This window comes from Leucopleurus acutus (genome assembly GCF_964270905.1).
Source record: "Leucopleurus acutus genome assembly, chromosome: 7".
Classification (NCBI taxonomy): Eukaryota; Metazoa; Chordata; class Mammalia; order Artiodactyla; family Delphinidae; genus Leucopleurus; species Leucopleurus acutus.
The window spans coordinates 30,546,105-30,572,111 of record NC_139150.1 but is presented as its reverse complement, the minus strand read 5'-3'; the positions used below and the strand labels follow the sequence as shown (position 1 = coordinate 30,572,111).

General features: G+C 40.8%; 1 protein-coding gene across 3 annotated transcripts; it reads left to right on the top strand.

Moving 5' to 3' along the window:
• Positions 1-406: 406 nt before the first annotated feature.
• Positions 407-26,007, top strand: RNF20 (ring finger protein 20). 3 transcript variants are annotated; one of them, XM_082843470.1, is made up of 20 exons: positions 407-438; positions 1,585-1,739; positions 6,931-7,098; positions 7,205-7,352; positions 7,505-7,687; positions 11,495-11,613; positions 13,846-13,992; positions 14,167-14,244; positions 14,452-14,571; positions 15,913-16,092; positions 17,052-17,187; positions 17,511-17,632; positions 17,754-18,124; positions 19,364-19,481; positions 20,283-20,432; positions 21,974-22,186; positions 22,736-22,861; positions 23,029-23,169; positions 23,916-24,017; positions 24,270-26,007. In XM_082843470.1, the coding sequence occupies exons 2-20, from the start codon at positions 1,611-1,613 to the stop codon at positions 24,444-24,446; spliced, it is 2,928 nt and encodes a 975-aa protein (XP_082699596.1). In that variant the 5' UTR covers positions 407-438; positions 1,585-1,610; the 3' UTR covers positions 24,447-26,007. The 3 variants fall into 3 exon arrangements, with proteins under 3 accessions (XP_082699596.1, XP_082699595.1, XP_082699597.1); XM_082843469.1 differs by having other exon boundaries at positions 415-529; XM_082843471.1 differs by lacking the exons at positions 407-438; positions 1,585-1,739 and adding an exon at positions 4,384-4,435.

Below are 26,007 nucleotides of genomic sequence, written 5' to 3'. Positions count from 1 at the left end.
GTGTCTGAAAACTAGTTCTTTCCCCTGGAGATTGACGGGGCCATCAGCCAATCGGCAGTCTAAGGAGAACCAATTGAGTCTCGGTAGAACCAATAATAGGCAACAAAAAAATAGGCACTTTAAGTAAACAGGCACTTCGTCTCAGTAGAAAAAGCAGGTCTTAGTAGCAATGGCCAACAAACGGAAAAAAGCAGGGGCACCCTCTCCGGCGTCAGCGAGGCCTCGGGACACCTGGAGATCTGAGCTGCCGCCGGGTCCCCAAGCGTTGCTAAAGAGACGGCGCTTACTTCTGTGCCGGGGCGCCCTGGAAGTGCGTCACTTCCGCCCGGTTGGGTCTTGTGGTCCACTGCGCCAGGTTGAAGTGACTTCCTCTTTCCTTTCCCTTCTTCCTCTCCCTGGCCCCGCCTCCCGGGAGCCTAGCTTGGTCTTCGCTTGCGGGTAAGGGGTGAGAGGTGGGAGTGCTACGCGGACCTTGGTGAATAACTGCCCAGAGTTCTGCGCCCGGGCGGCGCAAGTTGGAAGAACTCAGGTTAGATCTCTGACAAGGGTGGGAGGGACTTTGCAGGCAACGGGATCTCCACCCTCTCCCGCTCCCAGGCCTCCCTCTCCGGGGCCTGCAGTTGGCCCATCCGGGTGCTGGGGACCTTGGCCCCTCTCGAGTAGGATTGAGGCCCTTGTCCTGCTCCTCTCTCTCCAGGCGAGGTCCCACTCAGGTTGCTGCCACCGGTACCCTTCTCCTGGAGCTTGAATTGGAAGCAGAGTAGTGTGTAGTCTCGTTGATGGAAGTAGTAAAGTGCTTTAGCATCTATTCCGCCTCCTATGAGCTCCGAAACCTTGGGAGGCAAGTAGGGCAGACAGAATATCTGTTCTCTTGCATTGTGCATATAGAGAACTCACTCTTCCAAGGCAGCATGGCTCCCTAAAAGTTAGAACTGGGATTCACACCCAGGTCTAGCTTCCACAGGGTTGCACAAACTAGTGGGGAGAGCGTTTGGATATAGAGAAGAAACTGCAAATAAATAAAGGAGAGCTAGCATTTCTGAGTGCATACTTCATGCTAGGCATTATGCAGAATTCTTTCTGTACTTACTTATTCCTTATAAGGAGCATAGGAAGCTTATATTGTTGTTATTTCTGGTTTAGGAACTTGAGGCTCAGAGATGATAAATGACTTGTCCAGTATTAATAATTTAGTAGACATCTCCCAGGTCTCTTTCAGCTCTCTGATTCTCCCAACACTATAGAATTAACTTCTTTTCTAATCAAACTGAACTTTTCAGATATTGACATTTCAGGAAATGAGATTCCTGAAATTTTTCTTGGTCTCTTCACCCTTTGTCCATTGGCTTATTTCTTAGCAGCATCCTATTTAGAAATTTGTAGTTCCGTAAATTCAGCTGTGACTCTTACTCCACAATTTTTCTCTTTCCAAGAGAAACTTAAGGATCATGTTGCTGAGTGTGGAATTGATGGATCCAGGTTAAAGGACTGGCCAGAAAAACTGCTAGTTTTTACATCATAGGTGGACCCTCTTTAGTTCTCTTTGCAAAACTTACCTAAGTTTCTGTCTTCTTTTCTCTCCAGGAAAACAGCTATCATCTTGTGCCAAGATGTCAGGAATTGGAAATAAAAGAGTAGCTGGAGAGCCTGGCACATCTGTGCCTCCGGAGAAGAAGACAGCTGTTGAAGACTCAGGGACCACGGTGGAAACAATTAAGCTCGGGAGTGTCTCTTCAACGGTATGTGGAAACAATGCTGTGAGAGTGTGTTTTTCTTCTGTTCGTGGCATCCTGAAAGTAATAATTTACGGAAGCCTTCTGGAGTAAGGGAAATTGATTTGAAAAGAAGAGGGAAATAAAACAGCCAGAAGTAGATGAAATGATGCATTGCTCATTTCTGAAGAAGAAATATATTGACATTTGAGCTTTATTTTTAAAGGTATGTTTATATTCTCTGAAGATTCTGGTCCCTGATACAGCATTGAGGTATTTAGCATTATAGGTATTTAGTGAGGGAGCTATACACTGATTTTTCATTCATTGAAAACTTAGGTGCCAGGTACTAAGAAGCAATGTAGAAAATCACCGAGAGAGTGTCTTCTTATTTCCTTGTCTATAAAATGTAATTATAGTACCTAACTCACTGGGTTTTTGAGAGGATGAAATGAAAGAGTTCCTGCTAAGGAATATTACCTTTAACATGGTAATGTACTATTAATAGTTTTTATTGGGCTAGACATTGTGGCTATAATGGTGAATAAAATAGATATTGTTCTTGCTGTTATGGAGTTGACAGTTTTATTAGACTGTTATACACCAACAGCTTATAGTAATGTTATATGTCCATTAGACATCAGAAGCTCACTATAATAGGTCAGGAGTCTGTATTTTGGAGCTCAGCCATGGTGATATGGTGTAAAAATGCTTCACATTTGTATAGCCTACAAAACCACATCTACTCTTTGAAATTGAGGATCAGAGAGAATAATAGGAACATTCAGAGTAAATTGTTGATAAGTATCATTTCTGAAGTTGTCTGGGGTTCATCAGCCTCCTGTTGCCAGGAGGTGATTTTTGTCTTGGCACTGTCTCACGTCATGCATCCCAAGGACATTTATTCATTCAATAATAAATATTTGTTGAGAATCTGTTATTTGCCAGACACTGTGCTTTACCCTAAGGACAGCCCCTGGACTTCAGCTTGTAGGTTGGCACTGAGCAGGGAACAGACTGTCATAATAGAGTGGGAAGCGTGCTCTTCACAGGGATAACCACATGTGCTAAGGGAAGCACCAAACACACGTCCCATTTTGGACTTTATCCAGAAGGCCGTGAGGAGCTACTGGAAGGTTTTAAGCAGGGGAGTACCATGCTCTGACTTAGGTTTGGAGAATAGGCTGTAGGGGAGCAAGGGTTGTAAGCAGGAGTTCAGTTAGCAAAATTGTTTCCTCATTCCTTCTCCCTCTCCTCCCACCCACTCTCCCTCTCTAAGGGTGGGGAGCTGGTGCATGTATCCACGGATCCCTGCCCCAGTTGGTTGAAGGTTGCCCTTGAAGGCAGTAACTCCTCCTTTGCACTTTGAGGTTGCTGTAGTAAACAAACTGAGGTTGTGGAGCAAAAAACTTTGAGACTGCAAGGTATGCTTGAAGTGGGACACTGGTAGGGTGACTGGAGCTGTTCACCGGAGGTGTGCTGAAGTCTGGAAGGCTGACAGATCGTGGCATGGGGCGCAAAAGTGTCTGCTACATGTAGGAGGCTGTTGCCGTAATCTTGAGGGATCATGGTGGCTTGGGCCACTGTGGAGGTAGTGTCGACAAGATTTGCTTGTGGATTGGGTGAAGTATATGAGAGGAAGGAGGCACGATGACCCCAGGATTTTGGAAGTATGCAGTTTTCACTAACTGAGCTAGGGAAGGGTATGAGAGGAGCAGATTTCTGGGAGCTGTGGGGGATGAATCATGAGTTTGAAACTGGACATGTAAGTTTGAGGTATTTATTAGACCTGTGAGTGGATAGGTAGTTGGATGAGGTGATCTGCAGTCTGTGGAGAGATCTGGGCTAAAGCTGTACATTTGATAATCATTATTTTTTTAAATGGTATTTAAATCCATGAGACTATAGGCTCTCCCATAAGGAATGAGCATAGATAAAGAAGTCTGAGAACAGGGCCCTGGAGCACTGCAACCCTTCACGTCAAGGAGGTGAGAAGAGACTAATTGAAGAGGGGCCATTGAAGTAGGAGGAGAATAAGAGAGAGTGGGGTCCCGGAAGTCAAAAGAAGAAAGTGTTTCAGGAAGAGGTTGATCAGGTGCTCCTGATGGGTTGAGCAAGGGGAGGACTGAGACTTAGATTTACCCTTAGAAATTTCACTGGAGACTTGACAAGAACTGTGTTGGTGGAGTGGCGGCAATGGCAGCCTGACTGCAGTGAACTTAAGAGAATATGAGAGGAGGGAAAAGAGGTCAGAGATGTTGCTTTGGAGGAGTATTGATGTAAAGTAGAACCAAGAAAATGGGGCCTTAGCCAGAGGGAAATGTGGGGTTGAGGGAAGGTTTTCTTAATTTGTTTTTTAAAGTAGGAGATATTACAGCATTTTTATTTATTGATGAAATGATTTGCTAGAGAGGGTAAAATTGATGATGTAGCAGAAAAAGAAGACAGTTACTGGTGTGATGTCCTTGAATAGAAGAAAGAATGTAATACGATGCACAAGTGGGAGAATGGGCCTTAACTAGGAGAGGGATGGTTTATCGACAAGAAGGAAGGCAAGGGATGTGGGTTCAGATGTAAGCAGGGCAGTAGTGAGGGTTGTGGGAGATGGAGGTGGACATGCTCTTCTGATTGCTTCTGTTTTTTTTCAGTGAAATCAGAAGCAAGACTCATCTGAGAGTGAGGATGGGGGAGGAAGTTTTGGAGGTGCGAAGAGACAGGAGAAGGTAGGAAGTAGTCACCTTGAAGAGAGAACGGACTAGAGAGAGGGAGTAGGGCTGCTGGGCAGCACTGAGGACCTACCTGAGTCTGTGAGCATGAGTTTAAAGTGAGACCAGTCAGCATGGTGCTTTATTTTTTCTAGTCACATTTAGCTTCATGGATGTAGGTGAAGAGTTGGATGTTACCAGGATTGGGGTTTTCAGCAGGCAAATATGGAGCAAGGGAGGAGAAGGGTATCAAACAGTGTGACTGGTCATGGAATTTAAGTTTGATAAGGAAGTGAGGAAGTGAGAGGAGTGAAAGACATAGGTACAGGACGAAGGTATAGGACCAGTGGATTGTGTAATAGATCCTGGAGGAGTTGAAGAATTGTTGGAGTTGATAAACTAGAGAGAGTGAGCTGGAAAAACAGGTGGTAACTGTAGAGAATGGGTTGTTTGAAATTGAGTTTATAGAGAACTTCCAGGTACAGCTAAGACCACGAATAGGAATAACTGGGAGTTTGGTGACTGAGGGAGGTAAAGGACAAGATCATTGGAGGAGAGGAGGTCAGGATACAGGATCTGAGATACAGGAACGATCATCTATATGGGAATTGAAATCAGTAAGAAGTACAACATCAGTAGTATTGGAGAGAGTGATGACAAGCCAGGTGCTAAATCTTCAGGAAATGTGGGGAAGTGACCTGGGCATTTATAGGTGAGTGCAGCAAGGCAGGGTGGCAGGTGGTCCAGACCAATGGCATGAGCTGCAAAGCTAGGAGGTTTTAGGGAGCAAAGTGGATAATGGCTTAGTGGCAGTGGAGAGCAAGGAGGACACCCACCTGCCTCCAGGCACAGGGCTTCACAGCATGTGGGAGAGAAACAGCCATCACTGGAGAAGCCTGCAGGGAAACAGTGTTCTTATCCAGGTTTCAGGTGGAGCAAAGAAGGGGAAGGTGATGCTCAGAAAAGAGGTTAAAGATATAGTTTATTAATAGTATTCATAAACTGGTCCAGTTGGGAAGCTGTTGACTGTTTTGGTGTATCGAGACTGTTTAACCAAATGGAAGAGAGCAAAGTAAAAGGGAAACGAGAAATTGGTGCGCTAATAAACGGTTCTTAATTTCTCAGTAAAGTAAAAATGTAATCATTTCGACATGCTGTTTCTTTGTCTGAAGTTCTCCCTCCCTCCCCCCCCCACCCCCCACCCCCCACCAGCTTTTCTTAGAGAGAGGTTAAAGATACTGAGAGGGGTACACAATTACTGATGGAGTGACGTTTTTGCAGAAACAGAAGAGAATGGGATCCTCAGCACAAGTTGAGGTTTTAAGAATATGGGCATAAGTTGGTGAGTTGTGTGGATGGGTTTAGGAGATAGGAAATTGAAGAACTTTCCATCTGATGGTTTCTGTTTTCTCTTTAAAACGGAGGCCAAGTCACCTGCTTAGTGTGATGTGAGAGGAGACAGGGTTTGGTAGTTTGACGTTGCCTCAGTGTAGAATAGGAGCTAGATCACTTGATCCAGAAAGAAACATTTCCGGACAAATGATAAGATCTGCTCAGGTTAGAATTCATTTTATAAAGGCACCAGTCTCCCTGGTTTAATGACCTTATCTAGAAGTCTCAGCATACTGGGTATAGGAATGGAATAGTCTAATACGTGGATTAATTCAGATTGGGGTTTGTTCGCAGAGGTAGAATAAAAAGATTAAAGGCAGAGAACTTGAGGAGCCTGATAGGCAGGAGTTTGAAGGAATGTATTATACGGTATAGTCAAGGTATGGAAGATAGTGGAGACAGAGGAGAAAGGAGAAAGTTCAAAATTTTGGAGATCCAGATGAAGACTGCTATATTGAGATAAGAGCATGAGCTATCTGGAAAGATGGTTTTATTCAGAGAATGGAAAGTTGGAATTTAAGATTTCAGATGTGACACAGTTCCAGATAATGACAAAAGTCTAGGATGTGGCTTTTGAAATGTCTGGCTGAAGCACAGTGAGGGAAGTAATCATTGGAGTTAAGGAATTCAAAATGCTGACAGTGTAGATGCTAGAGGATTGGATGGTTTGTCCACACAGGTACATGTCCACATGTATATTGAAGTCACCAGATGTGTTGACAGGGACTGGGATACAGAAGGACCTGGTTGTCAAAGTCTTGAATAAATGACGGGCAGTGATTAGGAGATAGCTGATTGACTGGGGAAGAGGGTGATCTAGCTGGATGGTGGAGCCTCACAGTAGCAGTATTTTGTGGATGTACATGTGACTAGAACAGTGAGCTGGGTGAAGTCAAGGTTCTAGTGTATGTGTGTCACTCTTTCCTCCCATCATCACAGACCTTTACCTTTATTTATTTCTTCTGCTTCTACTTCTTATCCCATTATTTGCTGTAAGATTTTGTTAATAAATATCTTTTTTCATAGGAACTGAGTAATGCACATATTAGCCCCTGTTGAGTTTAACCACTGATTTGTCTAATTTCTTTATGGAGATTAATAAGACTGGTTTCCTGGGGCAGGAGGAGTTAGACATTCGAACACTGCAAGCCAAAAATCGCAAACTGGCAGAAATGCTGGATCAACGGCAAGCCATTGAAGATGAACTCCGTGAGCACATTGAAAAACTGGAACGAAGACAGGCCACCGATGATGCCTCACTATTGATCGTCAACCGGTACTGGAGTCAGGTAGCTAGCTTGTTTTTATCTGAGCATTGTAGTTCTCCTTAGCAGATTCTTTATTTCCAAAGTTGTTTCCTTTTGTATTTTCATAATTGTACCTTCCCTCCTCCAGTTTGACGAAAACATCCGTATCATCCTTAAACGTTATGATCTGGAGCAGGGTTTGGGAGACCTACTCACAGAAAGAAAAGCCCTTGTTGTGCCTGAGCCGGAACCAGACTCTGATAGCAATCAGGAACGGAAAGATGACCGAGAGAGAGGTGAGTGTTGGTGGTGGATTTGCCACTTCATGCTTTCTGGGTGTTTGAAGTAGAGCTTCGCTTTGAGGTTCTCCATTTAAGGGGAAAAAATAGATTTTGATATTTCCAGTTTTATAATATTAGGGGCTTCTTTTTTCCCCCTGTGTCCTCAGGGGAAGGGCAAGAGCCAGCTTTCTCTTTCCTTGCTACTTTGGCCAGCAGTTCCAGTGAAGAGATGGAATCTCAGCTGCAGGAGCGTGTGGAGTCCTCCCGCCGAGCTGTGTCGCAGATTGTGACTGTCTATGATAAACTGCAAGAAAAAGTGGAGCTCTTATCACGGAAGCTGAACAGTGGAGGTGAGGCAAAAACCAGGAGACTGGAAGCAGAGGGGGAGAAATAGGAACTCACCTTTGTATGCTAGTTTGTAGTTTTCAGACTTACATATTTATTTTTAATTAAATTTCTTGGAGTCAGTTTTAATATGTCCTTGTTTTTTGTTTTTCTGTTATCTCTAATATTTTCAAAAAAAGTTGACTCAGGCTTTAGAATTGTTAGATTTTAGTGTTTAAAAAGATAAAACAAAATATTATAGGGATGGAAAAGTGTCTATTTGAAATAAAAGTATTATTTTATGTTAACTAATTAGATTTAATGCAAAAACTTATATTTGTTCAGTGTAGTTAAGTATTTGTGTAGTTAGGTTGCATCTTCTTTTTTGAATTTATTTATTTTTGGCCGTGTTGGGTCTTCGTTGCTGCGCGCGGGCTTTCTCTAGTTGCGGCGAGCAGGGGTTACTCTTCATTGCGGTACGCGGACTTCTCATTGCGGTGGCTTCTCTTGTTGCGGAGCACAAGCTCTGGATGCACGGGCTTTAGTAGTTGTGGCACGCAGGCTCAGTAGTTGTGACGCATGGGCTCTAGAGTGCAGGCTCAGTTGTTGTGGTGCATGGGCTTAGTTACTCCGTGGCACGTGGGATCTTCCCGGCACAGGGCTCGAACCCACGTACCCTGCATTGGCAGGCGGATTCTTAACCACTGCACCACCAGGGAAGTCCAGGTTGCATCTTCTTGTTTTTTTTTTGTTTTTTGTGGTACGCGGGCCTCTCACTGCTGTGGCCTCTCCCATTGCGGAGCACAGGCTCCAGACGCGCAGGCTCAGCGGCCATGGCTCACGGGCCCAGCCGCTCCGTGGCACGTGGGATCCTCCCAGGCCGGGGCACGAACCCATGTCCCCTGCATCGGCAGGCGGACTCTCAACCATTGCGCCACCAGGGAAGCCCCAGGTTGCATCTTCTTAAGTGCCCTGATTTCATGCTTTAAATAATAATCCTGGTCTAGTTGTAATATATTAATTTCTCTGATTGTCATTAAGATGTTTAACCTTTCATTTCTGAAAGAAATATGTCAAATGCAATGGAGGTTGAACCATTGGCTGGGAAAATAAGAATTTTCTTACTCTGTAGTTTTGTTTTTTAAGATACTTGGGCTAAATTATCAATAGAATTAAAAGAAGAGGCATATTAAAGACCTGTGAATATTTTGTGGGCAAAAGTTTCCTTTGCTTTTCCAATAGGGTGTTTGTGTATTTCTGTATTTTATTATTTGGATAACAGATACTTGTTTTAACATATACAAATCAGAAATCACATAAAGTACACTACACAAGTCCTTCCATCTTACTTTCCAAAGACAGCCATTGTAAACAATATTATTCGTGTCCTCCCAGGCTTTTGTGTTCATATATTGCATCTACTTGTGCGTTCCCAGCTCAGCTATGTCTCTTGGTGCAGTGTCTTGCCTCACTTTTCTTTGTTTCTCCATTTTCTAGCACTGTTTCTGGTGTCTAGTGGGTGCTTACATAATGGTGAATGAATGGCTATAAATCTTCCCTGTCACCTAATGTAAACCGAGCTGTATGTTACTCCTTTCTCCCTTGGCTCCACTTGAATAGTTAGAAGGTATTATTAAACATTAGTAATATGCCACACGGATATACCATACGCATTATGGTTTATACAGTATGCATGGTGTACCAGATAATATGCTATATGCAGAGGCTATGTCGTTATGAAACTTGATTTTATAAATGAATATCAAGTAAAGGAATTGCTGTATTTAAAAAGGAACTAAAATGAGTAACACATTAAACAGTACTTTAAAATTATTATTATTATTTTTTTTTTTTTTGTGGTACGCGGGCCTCTCACTGTTGTGGCCTCTCCCGTTACGGAGCACAGGCTCCGGACGTGCAGGCTCAGCGGCCATGGCTCACGGGCCCAGCCGCTCCACGGCATGTGGGATCCTCCCAGACCGGGGCACAAACCCGTGTCCCCTGCATCGGCAGGTGGACTCTCAACCACTGCGCCACCGGGGAAGCCCTAAAATTATTCTTTTTGATGGCATGCATTTTAAGGTAGGATTTAAGTTAAAAAATAAAAACATTCATTACAAGTTACAAACTGCTAAGCTATTATTTATAACATAAAAGGCAATTGCCATTGATAAGCTGAACGTTCTAAGAGATAAAGGTTATAAAGTATGAATTGTAGCATCAACTGTAACCTTTGGCGGTTCATTTTTTTCCTCATGTTTATTTGGTCCTTGATTCAAAAGAATTACATTTATCAGCCTGTTTATTAATTCACTAAATATTTATTGAGCTCTTACTGTATTCTGGGCCTTATTCTCAATATTTTAAGATATTAAGAGGACTAAAATGCAGCCCCTAGTTCTTAGCTTGGGTTATGAATCAGAATCATTTTGAGAGTTTTCGGAGCATACTCTTTTTTGGCCCTGCCCATGTTTATTCTTATTTAGTAGGTATAGGATGGGTCCTAGGTATCTAATTTTAGAGGTTCACAAGTGATTCTGATGGGTAATCTTGGTTGAAAACCATAAAAGCCACCGCATGACCAACCTGTATTATGTTTCTAAGAGTGGTGCCAATTTTACTTCCTGATAACTGTCTCTAGGGGCAGTATATAACCCGAGAGTATGTGGTTTCATTTACTAACATTTGGATTTCAGCTATAGTATCTGTGACTGATTTTAAACATACTAATTTGGTATGGTAAGTTCTGTAGATTTACTACCTTCTTTGTAAATAATACTGCACACTTTGGTTTTTTTTGTTTGTTTGTTTGTTTGTTTTTTAACATCTTTATTGGAGTATAATTGCTTTACAATGGTGTGTTAGTTTCTGCTTTATAACAAAGTGAATCAGTTATACATATACATATGTCCCCATATCTCTTCCCTCTTGCGTCTCCCTCCCTCCCTCCCTATCCCACCCCTCTAGGTGGTCACAAAGCACCAAGCTGATCTCCCTGTGCTTGTGGCTGCTTCCCACTAGCTATCTCTTTTACATTTGGTAGTGTATATATGTCCATGCCACTCTCTCACTCTTTCCCAGCTTACCCTTCCCCCTCCCCATATCCTCAAGTCCATTCTCTAGTAGGTCTGTGTCTTTATTCCCGTCTTGCCCCTAGGTTCTTCATGACCATTTTTTTATTTTTCACACTTTGGTTTTTGAGCCTCAGGAGTGCCTCTGGCATAGTATACCAGAATATGATAAGTAATTCTATGCTCTTATCTTTATTCTTCATGATTTTATAGGTGCTCATTTGAACAAGGAAATTACTGCTCCCTGCCCTGCCCTTCCCTTCTTTCCCAACAGAGAGATGCTTCACGTTGCTGTTAGTGAATAACAGGAATTTGTGACAGCCTTAGAAAATAGAATTTTATTGCTATTAAGTCTGACATTGATTAGAGATACTTCTGTCTTGTCTACAATTCTAAAATGCAGGTTTTTTTGGTGATTGTGCCTTATCTGAATAAAGTTATAGGACCTCTCCTTTTCTTTTCTCAAGGCATTTTAATTTTATAGAAAGGGATGGGCGTTAGGTGACCTTGCCTCTGTGTCTACCTCTACAGAAGCACAAAGTTGACTAATTTCCTTAAGCAAGTGCTTTAACGAAGGACTAAGTCCTCTATGCAAGCCTGGGTTCTTAATGTGTCATGTGAAGATAATAAAAACCAGCCTACTTCTTGAAATTTTCAGGAAAATAAAGTGAGATAGCATGTTAATGCTTTGGTGGGATACACAGTTGTAAAATCTGACACCATAGATGCTAACTAAACTAAAGTACAGTTCTTCTCCCTCAGATAATCTGATAGTGGAGGAAGCAGTGCAGGAGCTGAATTCCTTCCTTGCACAAGAGGACATGAGGCTACAAGAATTGACAGACCTCCTTCAGGAGAAGCATTGCACCATGTCTCAGGAGGTACTTGACCGGAAAGGAGATGGCAGTTTCCAGTGGCCTGTGGCAGACATTGACTCAGAATACTAAGTGCTTCAAACATCATCTTACTCTAGAAAGCCTGTTTTTATACTGAAGAGCATGCAGGGCAGGTTAAAGCAACCAGCTCTGAGAAATCAAAATCCGAGTAAAGGTTAAGGGAAGGAAGTAATTGAACGTTTCTCCTTGACTCTGCCTCTGTTTAAGTGGACATTTTGGGATCTTAGTTTTTAGGAAGAATTACCATCATGGAGATTTGCAAAACAACACACCAAACCCCCAAATATTAAATTACTCCAAATATAAAAGACCATGTACAGTGTTACTGAGGAATAGGTTGGTAGAAATTTATCTGAGAATGGAGCAGTAGGAAATACTGCATTTATGATGACCTATGAACTTGAGGAATGTGGGTTTTCAATCCAAACTTGGACACACATAGTGCCACGACCAAACTATGTCAAGATTTGGGTGTTTGTTTATTGTATAAAATGATTGAGACAATGTGGTGATAAGCCTTCTGCTGAAATTTGACCTACCTTAGCTTGGCCACCCAACTCTTATGCTTATTGGTAAGTTAATAGTTAACCGTTTACTTAGTGCCTAGCACTTAAGTACTTTACGAATATTATCTCTCATGGTCAAATAACTCTCATTTTACTGCTAAGGAAACAAATTCAAAGAAACTGATGACTGGTCTGAGGGCACGCAGCCAGAAAGTGATTGAACTGTGATTTGGATGTAGGTCTGTTCAACTTCAAAGCCTATGTTCTTCATTATGTCCTCTTTCCTAAACTCCAGTGCCAAGGTGCATGCTGGGCTGGTTGCCTGGGAATCATTTGGGAAGTTTATTAATACTTTTCATCAACCTTCAAAGGGGTTAGAGTATAGTGGTGCTTATAAAGAAATTGGAGTGTAGTAAAAAAATCAGTATAACTTTCTGTCATGTTTTAAGGCATAAGCTGGGTGCTACCAACATGAAAAGGTCTTCCTTTACCAGCCCTTTCCCAAATCTCATTTAGCATTACTAAGTTGGAGAGACATATTGCTCTGCTCAGCTGAGCTGATATCCAAGACGGCTCTCACGGCTGGTTGTTTTTTTTGTTTTTTTTCTCTTGTTTTTTTGGGTTTTTTTGGCCATGGCACGTGGCTTGTGGGATCTCAGTTCCTTGACCAGGGATTGAACCTGGGCCACGGCAGTGAAAGCACTGAATCCTAACCACTGGGCCACTAGGGAACTCCCACCTCATGGGTGGCTGTTGACGCTGCCTGTCAGCTAAGAGCTCATCTTAGTTGTCCACTGGAGTGTCGCCTCTCCAACATGGAAGTTTCAGGGTAGTTGGACTTCTTACATGGCAGCTGACTTCTTCCAGAGAATGAGTGTTTCAAGAATATCAGGCAGAACCTGCATGGCCTTTCAGACATAGCCTTGAAGTTATGTAGCATCATTTCCACTGGGTCACCAAAGTTGACCCAGATTTAAGAGGAGGGGACAGTGACCTCACCTTTTGTTGGGAGGACTGTCAAAGAATTTGGGGGCCATATTTTAAAACCAACACAAAAGATATGTGTAGATTAATGTGGACATGTAACAGTTTTATAATTAAAGTATTAAATAGCATTAGCTATGTACATCTCCTAAATAAGTAGAGAACAACATAGATTTTTGTATCTTTATAGCATCTGATTCTAGACTGCCCTGGGCTCAGCTTAAAAAAGAGAATGGAAGTTTTCCTTCCATTCTCTTTGGATTATCATTTGTTGGAATATGGGAAGGGAAAGTAGAGGGTAAAGATAGCTGTCTTTTCTAAATAAATATTTGAATTTTTATCTCCTAAAATATTTGTCTGGTAAAATCAAGGATGTTATCTTTTGTCTCTTAAAAAACATATTTTCTGATGGGTTTGTGGTCTATATAGGGAAATGGTGCTTCTCAGAGGCAGAAAAATTATTGAATCTTAAGTAGTCTTTTCTTCGTGAGAGTTCTTATAGACTTGTACAGTTTTCATGATTGTGACTTACCCAAACTGTTAAACCTGTGATTTCAGTTTTATACTCATGTGTTAGGAAGAGGGTGAAATAGCTTTTACTTAAACCTTTTCTTTAATGACACATAAGCATGGGTTAATTTTGTGGGATTTGGGATATAAGGCATTCCTTTTCTAACCTGGTCTTTTTTTTGCTGTATTTTTCTGAACACCTATGTTTGGGATGTAGTTCGCCAAGTTGCAGAGTAAAGTGGAGACAGCTGAGTCACGAGTATCTGTCCTGGAGTCCATGATTGATGACCTGCAGTGGGATATTGACAAAATTCGAAAGAGGGAACAACGACTCAATCGACACTTAGTAGAAGTCCTAGAACGGGCAAGTGCTGTTTTATTCATAGTTTGAAGACTAGAATCATTTTAAGGAGTCTACTCAGAAAGGATGGACTTGGGTAGTAGTACTTGGAGAAAAAATGGACTTCTTTGAAAGTACTTTGGTTATCAGACTAAAATTTTAGGGCCTCTCACTAAAGAATCTTTGTCTTCTCCATAGGTGAATTCAAAAGGTTATAAAGTATACGGTGCAGGGAGCAGTCTCTATGGCGGCACAATCACTATCAATGCCCGGAAGGTAAAATCGCGACTCCCCGAGGGTTTGTTTTTTTGACCTGGTGTCAGGTATTGTGTTAGGTACTTAGGATTGTGTTCACAAGTTCACAAGTGACAACGTGGTGTTTTGCTAGAAGAGTGGATCAGTGGAGCTGGAAGCTTAGGAATGGGAATGATTTAGAAATTCCTTTTCTTTACTCTCATTTTGCTATTTCCTCCTTTTCTCCAGTTTGAGGAAATGAACGCAGAACTTGAGGAGAACAAAGAATTGGCTCAGAACCGTCACTGTGAGCTGGAGAAACTTCGGCAAGACTTTGAGGAGGTCACTACGCAAAATGAAAAGCTGAAGGTAGGAGACACAACTCTGAGGGGCAGTAAAATGAAACTTTTTGCTGATAACTCACATATGTGTTGTGAACCGTCATAATTTATTACGGGAAAGAAAAATGTAAGTTTTGTTGCTATATCCATTTATTTAGTTATATATATACTTAATATTGGTACCCTGCCTTTTCTGAAAAGGATTTAAAGCAACCTACAAAAATACATTGGCTGAATCAAAGGCACTAACTTAAGAATTGTTGAGAAAAAATGAGGAGTAGGGTGAACTAGGGTGAGGATCCAAAGTGGGTTTTAAAAATGGGGCTTGTATACAAGATACATGCAAGAAGCATGTAGCTACAGTACGTAGGCCACTCCCATGTCAGTAACTGCCAAATGTGGGCCACAGAATCTGCCTCTGCAGCTTCTAACTGCCAAAGCAGAGAAAGAAACATGGTCAGTGATCCTGTTGGTTTTCAAACCTGCCCATTAGAATTTTCTCTCCCTGGTTCTTGGGGGGAAGAAAGTAGATTCCGAAAGTCTTCCCACCCCTCTTTCAGTCACAACCACCTATCTTTTATAATTTTATTTGTTTCTAGGTAAATATATGAATAAAGATGTTAGAACTGAAAAAAAAAAAAAAAGAACAAAAACAACCTGAGTTGAGTCAGTTGATGTGTTTGGGTAATTAAAGTAAACAGTTACTTAGGAGAAGCATAAGTTTTTTTGTTGTTTTTTTTTTTTGCGATACGTGGGCCTCTCACTGTTGTGGCCTCTCCCGTTGCGGAGCACAGGCTCCGGACGCGCAGGCTCAGAGGCCATGGCTCACGGGCTCAGCCGCTCTGCGGCATGTGGGATCTTCCCGGACCGGGGCACAAACCCGTGTCCCCTGCATCGGCAGGCGGACTCTCCACCACTGCACCGCCAGGGAAGCCCCATAAGTATTTTTGATACAGTAACAAAAATATTTTTCTCTGTGACTGTCAATAAAGAGAACAAGTTAGTGGCTAGGGTCCTCAACTATGTTCTTAAAATAAGTATCCTGACAAATTTCATAGTGCTGTTCTCTGTCCCTAGATCTGACAGATTTCATAGGGCTTTTCTAGTGTCCTTGGATCTAGGTTGACACATAATGTAAAACATGTATCAAATAAAACAATCCTTGGGTGGAAGAATACAGGTACCAGGTACCACCTCTTGGAGGGTCTAATTTAAGTTAGGATAGATTTTATGTAACTAGAGGAATAGGTAGATAGATTTCATAAAGTTTGTCTCAGTTGCACAAGACGTCAGAGAGTTTAAGATTTTATTTCCAGGCTAGCATCCTAGATTCTGCTTCTGACTTTTCTTTTCTTTGGGCCCTCCTAAGGTGGAATTGCGGAGTGCTGTGGAGGAAGTGGTCAAGGAGACTCCAGAATATCGCTGCATGCAGTCACAGTTCTCTGTCCTGTACAACGAGAGCCTGCAGTTGAAAGCCCACTTGGATGAGGCTCGGACCCTACTTCATGGCACCAGGGGTACCCACCAACGCCAAGTTGAGCTCATTGAGGTAACAGCCTAGCTTTGTCTTCTGTATATAAGCTTCTTCCCTCATAAATTTTATAATTTTACTCTCTTATGCTCAATCTTTTATTCATTCAGAAAACATTTATGGAGTGGCTGTAGGTCTTTACTCTGCTAGATGGTGGGCATCCTGCCATCAGAGAGCTTAGAGTCTAGTGGGGAGAACAGTATCCAGTAGAATGCAGTGTGTTGCAATAGAGTATATCCAAAAGGTGCAGTGATAAAGGAGACAGAACATCTGATTTGACTGTGGAGCCGTCCTGATTCCACTTGCCAAAGTGCAGTATGACTCTTAAGGATAAATACAAGTTTACTGGTAGATAAAAATAGGAGAAGGGCATTCCCAGCAGTGAGAACAGCAGATGTAAAAAAAATAGTTTAGTATGGCTGGAGTCTTATGTGCATTGGGGAGAATAGTGTATAGAAGCTGTATCACTGCTTACAAGCCATTATATCATATAATGGCATATGTAAATAATTTTTTTAAGGCAGAAACTTTCATTCATGTGTTCACTTCTGTATTTTCCATTGCCTTTAAGGTTATGTTTATAGTAGTTTGTCTTTTACTGTGTGTCTGCCAAAGAGTTGAGTATATCTTACTTTACTGTTTATATACTGTTTTCTTCTTTAGTTCTCCAACCAGATTGTAATATTCTCAGTTAGGAGCCATTTCCTGTATTTCTTGAGTCTCCTGCTAGTTCTCAGATGAGTGTTTTGTAGCTGTCTGGTGCTCATTAAGTATTGATTGAATTGGAACTTTTCAGAGTAATCCCTCTTTTCTTGATGTTTTCTCTTTTTCTTCTTAGATCCTTATAGATCAAAGATCTATATATGTAGATAAGGATCTTGATCCTTATAGATCAAATTTAGGAAACAGTAATAGAATATGATGACATGTCCACATTTTGATAAGAATTTTTGATTGGTTCCTTTTTCTGTGTGTAGCGAGATGAGGTTAGTCTTCATAAGAAGCTGAGGACCGAAGTGATCCAGCTAGAAGATACACTGGCCCAGGTCCGCAAGGAGTATGAAATGCTGAGGATAGAATTTGAGCAGACCCTTGCTGCCAATGAACAAGCAGGTACAGTTACTCTGGCTCCACCCTGTAGTTCGTCTGCTGCACATGCATTCCTTGAAAGACACAGCGTGGTCACCAGGGTTTGTTATGGAGCTCAGAAGTCCTAAAGAACCTTAATTCAAATCCTGTCATTCATTTTGGTTTACAGCCTGGGTGCTTGTTTTTTAACTCAGATTGGCCAGTTTTGTTTTCATCTTCTGAGAAGGAATCTTCCTTTTGTCAATTCTCCCTGTTTCTCAGCGGTCCCTCCTGTGTTCTACACTTTCTCTCCTTGTGCCTTTGCCCTTGTCACCCTTCTTCCTGACATTGCTATTGCTGTATTTAAGGCCCCATAAACCGGGAGATGCGCCACCTCATCAGTAGCCTCCAGAATCATAATCACCAGCTGAAAGGGGAGGTCCTGAGGTATAAGCGGAAACTGAGAGAAGCCCAGTCTGACCTGAACAAGGTACCCAGGAGGGGGAGAATAAGTATTATTTTCTGTTAAGTTTGCAAAGCTGTCTTGGGGTGAGGAGAGTGGTGTGGTCACCGTAAGTGTGGGTGCTGCTTTCCTTTCTCTGCCCTCCCAGACACGGCTGCGCAGTGGGAGTGCTCTCCTGCAGTCTCAGTCCAGTACTGAGGACCCTAAGGACGAGCCTGCAGAGCTAAAACAAGATCCTGAGGACTTGTCTGCCCAGTCCACCGCATCGAAGGCATCTCAGGAGGAAGTCAACGAAATTAAGTCCAAACGCGATGAGGAAGAGCGAGAACGAGAACGGAGGGAGAAAGAGAGGGAGCGAGAAAGAGAGCGGGAGAAAGAAAAGGAGAGAGAACGAGAGAAACAGAAACTAAAAGAGTCAGAAAAAGAGAGAGATTCTGCTAAGGATAAAGAGAAAGGGAAACATGATGATGGAAGGAAGAAGGAAGCAGAAATTATCAAACAATTGAAGATTGAACTCAAGTAAGAGCAATGTTTAGAGTAACTTTCTGACTCAAAAGCTAAGGTTAGGACATCGTGCATGAAATGTTTGAATGATGGCATCGCTTATTCAATAATTGTAATGTATCAGGTGTAACTAAATGTACAATTAATGTGGTCTCAATTCTTGATCAAGTGTACGACTTCAGTGGCCTGTGTGGCTATTGTATACTCTGGTTCAGTGATCAGGTCTCAGTAAACCCCATTGTTGTAGCCTTATTCTTCATGAATCCAAATTAAGGAAAAGGATGTCATGATTGAGGTAACACTCATGAGAATTATTGGAAGTAAATACTGCTGTTTACTAGATTTGGGTAAATTGTTGGCATTAATTATAATTTAAATTATAGTAGGTAGAATATGTATCGCTATAACTTGAACAGTATTGATCTCTTTGCCTGACAGTTAAGTAGTCTGTGTGTATATCAGATCGTTTTAAGAGATTTCTAGGAGGTTTACTCCTACAGGCATTGAAACGGTAAGACAGACCTTTAAGTCAAGAAACACTGCCGTGATCTCACATATCGCTGCTTCTCATCCTGCTCAGCCATACCTTTTCTGATAGAACCGGTTCCTTCTTGCTCCCCGTTTGTCATGGTTGAGCCTTTATTGGTGTTTGGATTTAAGGGACTACTGAGCTCAAAACATTTGAACTTCTTTGGTATATAAAAGGATAATTAAGAGGTTTGAAAATTTAGTAAGATAAAGTTTTAGCCTTTAGCCGATGGTTAATCACTCAATTGTCAAATCTAGGAATAGCAGTATATTTTAAACTTTGAATTTTCTCCCTTTTTTTCTCTCTTCCTCTTGCTTTCTTTAAGGCAATTTTTTTTCCTCCAAGTGCGGTATCAGAATTATTTGGGTGACTTACTTAAAGCACATTCCTGGACTCCATCCCAGACCTACAGAGTCTCAGTTTCTACGAGTGGCGCCCCAGAACTTTGCCTATTTAACAAGTGCCATAAGTGTTTATTTTATAACTATGTTGGAGAACTTGGTCTGATGGGAGAAATGAGTCTTTTTTGCAAACTTACTTTTCTATACTTTCTGAGTGTATCCAGAAATCTCTTGATAGTCTGTGCAAAAGTTTTGTCTTTTAGATGTGTTATATAAAGTGTAAAATAGAACTGTTGTAAAATATTTTGCATAATTCAAAATTCCCTTGCTCTGATGCCCTTTGTTTTCTCATTACACCATTCCCCTCTACCACCCTCATCATAGGAAGGCACAGGAGAGCCAAAAGGAGATGAAACTATTGCTAGATATGTACCGCTCTGCCCCAAAGGAACAGAGAGACAAGGTTCAGCTAATGGCAGCTGAAAAGAAGTCTAAGGGAGAGGTAATCTAATCTGCCATTACCTGTCATTCTGGTCAAAATCTTCCATTTGTGGGATTCTCCTTCACACTTCTGAAGGCTGTAGTTTCTTTAAAGTTAGATTTAAGACTTAGCAACATTTTCTTCCCTTTCAAAGACCATCTAATATAGAGACTTCCAGATTTTCCACTAGGTGGTAAGGTATATCAGAATTACGGGGAATAGGAGTAACCTTTTCAAACTTTTTGTTCCCCTTTGTGCCGTATAAATCATTGTCATACTGATTTGCTTTTTCTGGTTACTTTTGGGAAGAATGCCTTATTCTTTTAAAATTGGGAGCCTAGGAAAAAAAAGAGTGAGAACTATTCTAAAGAAAAGTACATTTGCACTCCTCAAAAATGCCACTTGCAGGGCTTCCCTGGTGGCGCAGTGGTTGAGAGTCTGCCTGCCGATGCAGGGGACACGGGTTCGTGCCCCGGTCCAGGAAGATCCCACATGCCGTGGAGCGGCTGGGCCCATGAGCCATGGCCACTGAGCCTGCGCGTCCAGAGCCTGTGCTCCGCAAAGGGAGAGGCCACAGCAGTGAGAGGCCCGCTTTCCGCAAAAAAAAAAAGCCACTTGCAGAAGCGTGTGATGTTGGAATGGAGTGATGTTAAAGCAGGGTTGTGATGTGGTGCACTAGTGTATCATTTGTCTCCTTCCATAATCCTATAAAGGTTCTTTTGGTGTTATGGGCCCTCCATCTGTCCACAGTATTAATTGATTTTTGAAATTGTATTATAGCTTTTTTGTTTTTCTTTTTGTGTGATTTCTTTCCTCCTATAGTTGGAAGATTTAAGGCAAAGACTCAAAGATCTGGAGGATAAGGAGAAAAAAGAGAACAAGAAAATGGCTGATGAAGATGCCCTGAGGAAGATCCGGGCAGTAGAGGAGCAGATAGAATACCTGCAGAAGAAGCTGGCCATGGCCAAGCAGGTGGGCATGCTTTCTTTATTTAATGAGCTTTTTAAGTAAATTTTACTTGATAAGTGAAATTTGCCCTGTCATTCCAGTCTTTTTTTTTTGGTTAATATTTTTTTCTCCTGTATGTTTGTTTTTACATTGAAGTCTCTCATCCTTCAGTTACTTTGTTTTGTGTATTTGTGAGGAAGGAAACTTACTTCTATTTTCAAATGGATAGCCAGTTATTCAAAAACTGTTTCTTGAGGGATGTATCGTTTCTCTGCTGATCTGCAATCAGGGGATGTAATGAATATAAAATTTTATAAGAAGGTATAAAATTTTATACACATTATGATTATAAATACATGAAACCAAGAAAATCATGTTCCCCAAATAGGTTACAAATAAATAACCAATATGTCAACTGTAGTGGTTTCTGGATCATAGAACTATAGAGACTTGTCCCCTTCTCATAAGGAACATATATTTCTTTATTTTTAAGTCCTAATGGATTTTATTAACTTTCAATAATAAAGATACCAAAAATGGTTGGAAAAACCATATAGGTACATAAATAAACCAAAGTACACATGGGTATTTAATATGTGCAAAAGATATAGTTTTAAATCAGCAAGTAAAAGGAAGACGATTAAATGTGGTGGGCAAAAACAAAATAATTTTGGAAAAAAGTTGGAGATATATTTGAACACTCTACACTAAGATAATTTCCAAATGGAACATATATATAATGTTAAAGAAATCCATAAAAGAACCAGAAGAAAACAGATAAATTTCTTTTTAAATTTGAAGTGGAGAAGACCTTTCTAACTATTAGTAAAAGTCTAAAAAATATGAAAGATAAGATTGATAATTTTGACTTATACAAAAGACCACACAAAACAACTTCTACATGGCAGCAAAGCCAAAGGGTAAATGAGAAACCTGGAAAAAATATTTCTAACTCTTATCATGAAAGGGCTTATCTTTCTAATATATATTAAAATATCCCCAAAAAATGATAGGGAAGAAAACTCAAAAGCCCAATAGAAGAACAGACGAAAGATATTAATAATTCATAGAAAAACAAATGGCTCTTAAACGTATGAAAAGATGCTCTGTAATTTATAATAAGACAAATGTAAATTAAAACTATTTTTACGTTCAGTTTTTCACCTATCAGATTGTTATGAAACAGATGTTTTCAGAGTTGAAAAGTCTGTAGATTCAAGTCAGTATTATAATTGTGGAAAAGTGTGAGAAAATGTGAGGTTTTATGATAGAAATTTTCTTAACCAACTCCTACTTGATCAGTTTGCTAGATTATGGTGTGTATAATTTTAGTCTGCTTCAGCTGACCTCAAATACGGACCAATTAATGAGCATCAGACCAACAATCAATGCCAATAGCTTCAGATTCCTAGGGCTAACCTAGTGACAAAACTAAGCTTCTTAAAACTGTCTTCTCTGTCACTAGGTTATTTCCATAACAACAGTAGGAAAGTTTAGTTTCCTGTGTGCATTTCTTTGGAGTTAGAAGATTCCATTAAAATGAAGGTTCTTCCTTCTTATTTTAGGAGGAAGAAGCTCTCCTCTCTGAGATGGACGTCACAGGCCAGGCCTTTGAAGACATGCAGGAGCAAAATATCCGTTTGATGCAGCAGTTGAGGGAGAAGGATGATGCAAATTTCAAGCTCATGTCAGAACGTATCAAGTCCAATCAGATCCATAAGCTGCTGAAAGAAGAGAAGGAGGAGCTGGCAGACCAGGTTTTGACTCTGAAGACTCAGGTAACTAGAATGAAAAAAGCTTTCCAGAATCCTGTTGAAATAGGGTGCTTTCTACACGAAGATACAAGTAAAAAAAATGATTATTGTGGCATTTTTTGTAATAGGAAAAACTCCCCAAAACTAATGTACATGATTTGGGTACTGGTAAATAAATTATACATCCCTACAGAGGAGTACAGTGCAGCTGTTTAAACAAAAGTGGATCTGCTAATAAGGAAAAATGTTTAAATATATCATTAAGGGATTCATCTATTTATCCCTTTTGTGTTAAAAATGTGTATGTCTTTGTGTGCACGTGCTGTGTATCTTAAAAATTTCTGTAAGGCTGCATGAGAAGCTGTAAGAGTGGCTACCTGATTACATCTGAACGTTGGGATGAGAGAATTACCATAGTCTTGCATGTAATTTGAGAGGTTCATGGATAAAATCAGTAATAGTTCGAGTTTTCTAACAGATTCTCTTTTGTGGGCCTGTGGATTAACAGAGCCTAGTCAATTTTTTGTGTTTTTCCTTCCTGTTTGTGTTAAAATGTGATTTTCTTTTTCTAAGGTTGATGCCCAGTTACAGGTAGTGAGGAAACTGGAAGAGAAGGAGCATCTGTTACAAAGCAACATTGGCACAGGGGAGAAGGAGCTGGGTCTTAGGACCCAAGCCTTAGAGATGAATAAACGCAAGGTATGATCGATTACTCTGTGGTCTAAAGTGACGGTTAGTCTTCAGAGGAACAGATAAGTTTAACACTGATAAAATTACAGGTTCACTTTATTCCTTGGGCTTGGTAACATTTTGTCTCACTGGAAATAAGTGGTGATAAGTTAATGTTGTTCATACATCCCTCATAGGCAATGGAGGCAGCCCAGCTTGCAGATGACCTCAAAGCACAGTTGGAGTTGGCTCAGAAGAAGCTACATGATTTTCAGGATGAGATTGTGGAGAACAGTGTCACCAAAGAAAAAGATATGTTCAATTTCAAACGGGCCCAGGTCAGTTGTTTTTTCTTCACTTTTTGCCTTTTAGGTATTTTCTGAGCTCTAAGGTGACCTATGTTACAAAAGAGTCATTGGTCTGTCATATCAATATGTCATTTCCTATTTAACTGTAAGTTCCTTGAGTGAAGAGATGGAGTCTGTTTTCTTCACTGAAAGCTATCCCCAAAGCCTATCATGGTGCCTGCCACCTAATGGGCATGAAATAAATACTTATTTATTTAAATGAATGAGTTAGTGAAATCGTAAAGAAGTAGCAGCAAAAAAAACACTAGAGAATTTTAAAGTTCTTCTTTAAATTCTTCTACAATTTTTTCTATTTTTTGCATGCCAACTGTTTCTCATGCTGCCTTTCTGTAGTTATCTATAAGTCTGTAAATTCTGATCCAATCTATCTTCAGCCTAAAAACTAATTGCCTTAAAATAAGGTGGCCTATCAAATTTTCATCTTTTTTTCTTTTTTTAAAATTTAATCCCTCTAAACTTACACTGGAGTTTCGCAGAACTGAACTGACAGTAGTTAGATGCAACTGAAGTTTGGTGATATGATTGTGGTTGCCTGTTCCGAAAAAAAAGAAAATAGCTTGTCATTTGCAATTCTCTACATTCCTAAAATATAGTTAGGCACGAAAGGACAGAAAGTCCTTTCTTTCTGCAACAGAAAGTTCAGGTTGGAGCAATTAATTTTTCTCAAAAATGACAGATCTGGGGGAGTGTGTAATGGGTAATCTATCCCACCACAGGAGGACATCTCTAGACTTCGAAGGAAGCTGGAGACCACAAAGAAACCAGACAATGTACCCAAATGTGATGAGATTCTGATGGAGGAGATTAAGGATTACAAGGTTAGAAAAACTGCCTCAGTGATTTGTGTGTGTTTTTTTGTTTTGGCCTACAGTGGCCTACTAACAGATTAGGATAATAAATACTGAACTTCTTTACTTGAAGGTAACAGAGAATGCTTTATCATGTGTGTGTGATGGGGGCGTGCGGTGCTATTACTGTCTTAGTGCTTAGTGGATTTTTTGCTTATATATAAGAGCCATTTGGGTCCTAAACCTTTATGGTTGCTCTGACTCTGATTTCTTTTTTTCTAGGCACGCCTGACCTGTCCGTGTTGCAACATGCGTAAAAAGGATGCTGTACTTACCAAGTGTTTTCATGTTTTCTGCTTTGAGTGTGTGAAGACCCGCTATGACACCCGCCAGCGCAAATGTCCCAAGTGTAATGCTGCTTTTGGTGCCAATGATTTCCATCGCATCTACATTGGTTGATCCAAGCCAAGAGAAGAAGAGGGGCAGGCTGGACAGGCACTTAGTCATTAACCGCCAAACCTCTACCTCTTCTCTCCTTGACTGTCACCCACAGGGCAGTTTGTCCGTCAACTCCCTTTCCTTCACAGACTTTACGTCCGGGTTCTCCTCACTAATACCTGGGTGACTTCAGGAAGAAAGGACTGGTAATGCAAGTCTTGGGTTTTAGAATGAATTAGAAACAACTTTTATTTGTCTTCCCTACCAGCTTTGTGTATTTCCTGCCTTTAGACTTTTCAACATCTTCAGGCTTTTACTGTATAATCTTGGATTGTCCATTCCTCCTGAAGAAGTCAAATTGGTATTTTTGACACAGAGAAAGAAACAAGAGTAGAGACACATGGCTACTTGCAGTGGGCGGTGATCTTTTAGAAATAAGCTGTCTGCAGACATAAACAGTACTTGATTTGGGCAGTAAACTTTTTGTAAACTTGGATTATAAAATGGTATCATCATGTTACTTATTCCTGGATAGTTTGAAGCCTTAATGAAATTTATGTCCAGGATGATTCAATCCATTTCCTGTTCACTAGCCAAGTAATTTGTTAAGGTCAGCTGGCCTCCTTGTTACAGTTACTTAAGTTTTGAATGTTCTACTCATTGATGCCTTTAAATTTCTCGAGGCCAGAATAATTTCAAATACTATAGCCCCTTTTATCTTATAATGAAATCAAGATTGGAGAGGATGGGGCACAGGGCTGTGATGGTGAAGAGATCTTCTGGGTACCCTGGGGTCTCGATACAGGGAGGCCTTGGTGAACTATGAATTACTCTCATATGCCTCTCCACAGGGGTTGTCGTCACTCCTGTTTTCCAGAAGATTCTCTGTAATGTTTCCGTAGGACTTTATACTCCACAAGCTTCAATTAAAGCAGGATTCAGTTTGCTTTTGTGTTCATGTTTTCCTTTGAAATTTTTCTATTTGTCAGTATTAGTTGATTTTATACCTGCTGTTTTAGAATTGAATTCTCTTGAACAGAAATAATCAACTTAGATTAAGGGGCTAGCTCTGTTTAAAGTATTTATTTCTCTGATTAATTGAAGCACTTTTCTCCCAGTTGTTTTATTGAATCTGTTCTGCGGAGTGATTATGCCTAAAATACAATGGTTTATTTGACTATTTATTTCTCTCTCATAGTTCGCTATGGGGGTAAGAGATTGTGATTTGTTTTCCAGAGGGTATCAGACTGCCTGGCACTTTAGTTTTAGAGTTCTTGAGGTATAAGATTTATAGTAACCAGAAAACCAGAGGTTTTCTATATCTCTGGTAAGGGGTTGTGTAAAATGGATGCCTTCTTGATCACTACCTGTCCTAGAAGAATGGGTAAGGACAAATTGCGTGTCCTTTTGTGGTCACTACCTGTAATTAGAAGGACTTGCGAGGGGTTCTACAGAGTCATGTGGAATGGGTTAATAAATGAGTCTAACTGAGAAACCTTACAGTGTCATCAAAGAGGTCACGGGCCTCTCGATCCCGCCACCCCCCTACCCAACACACACACACAGCCATAAGGGGGTCTGG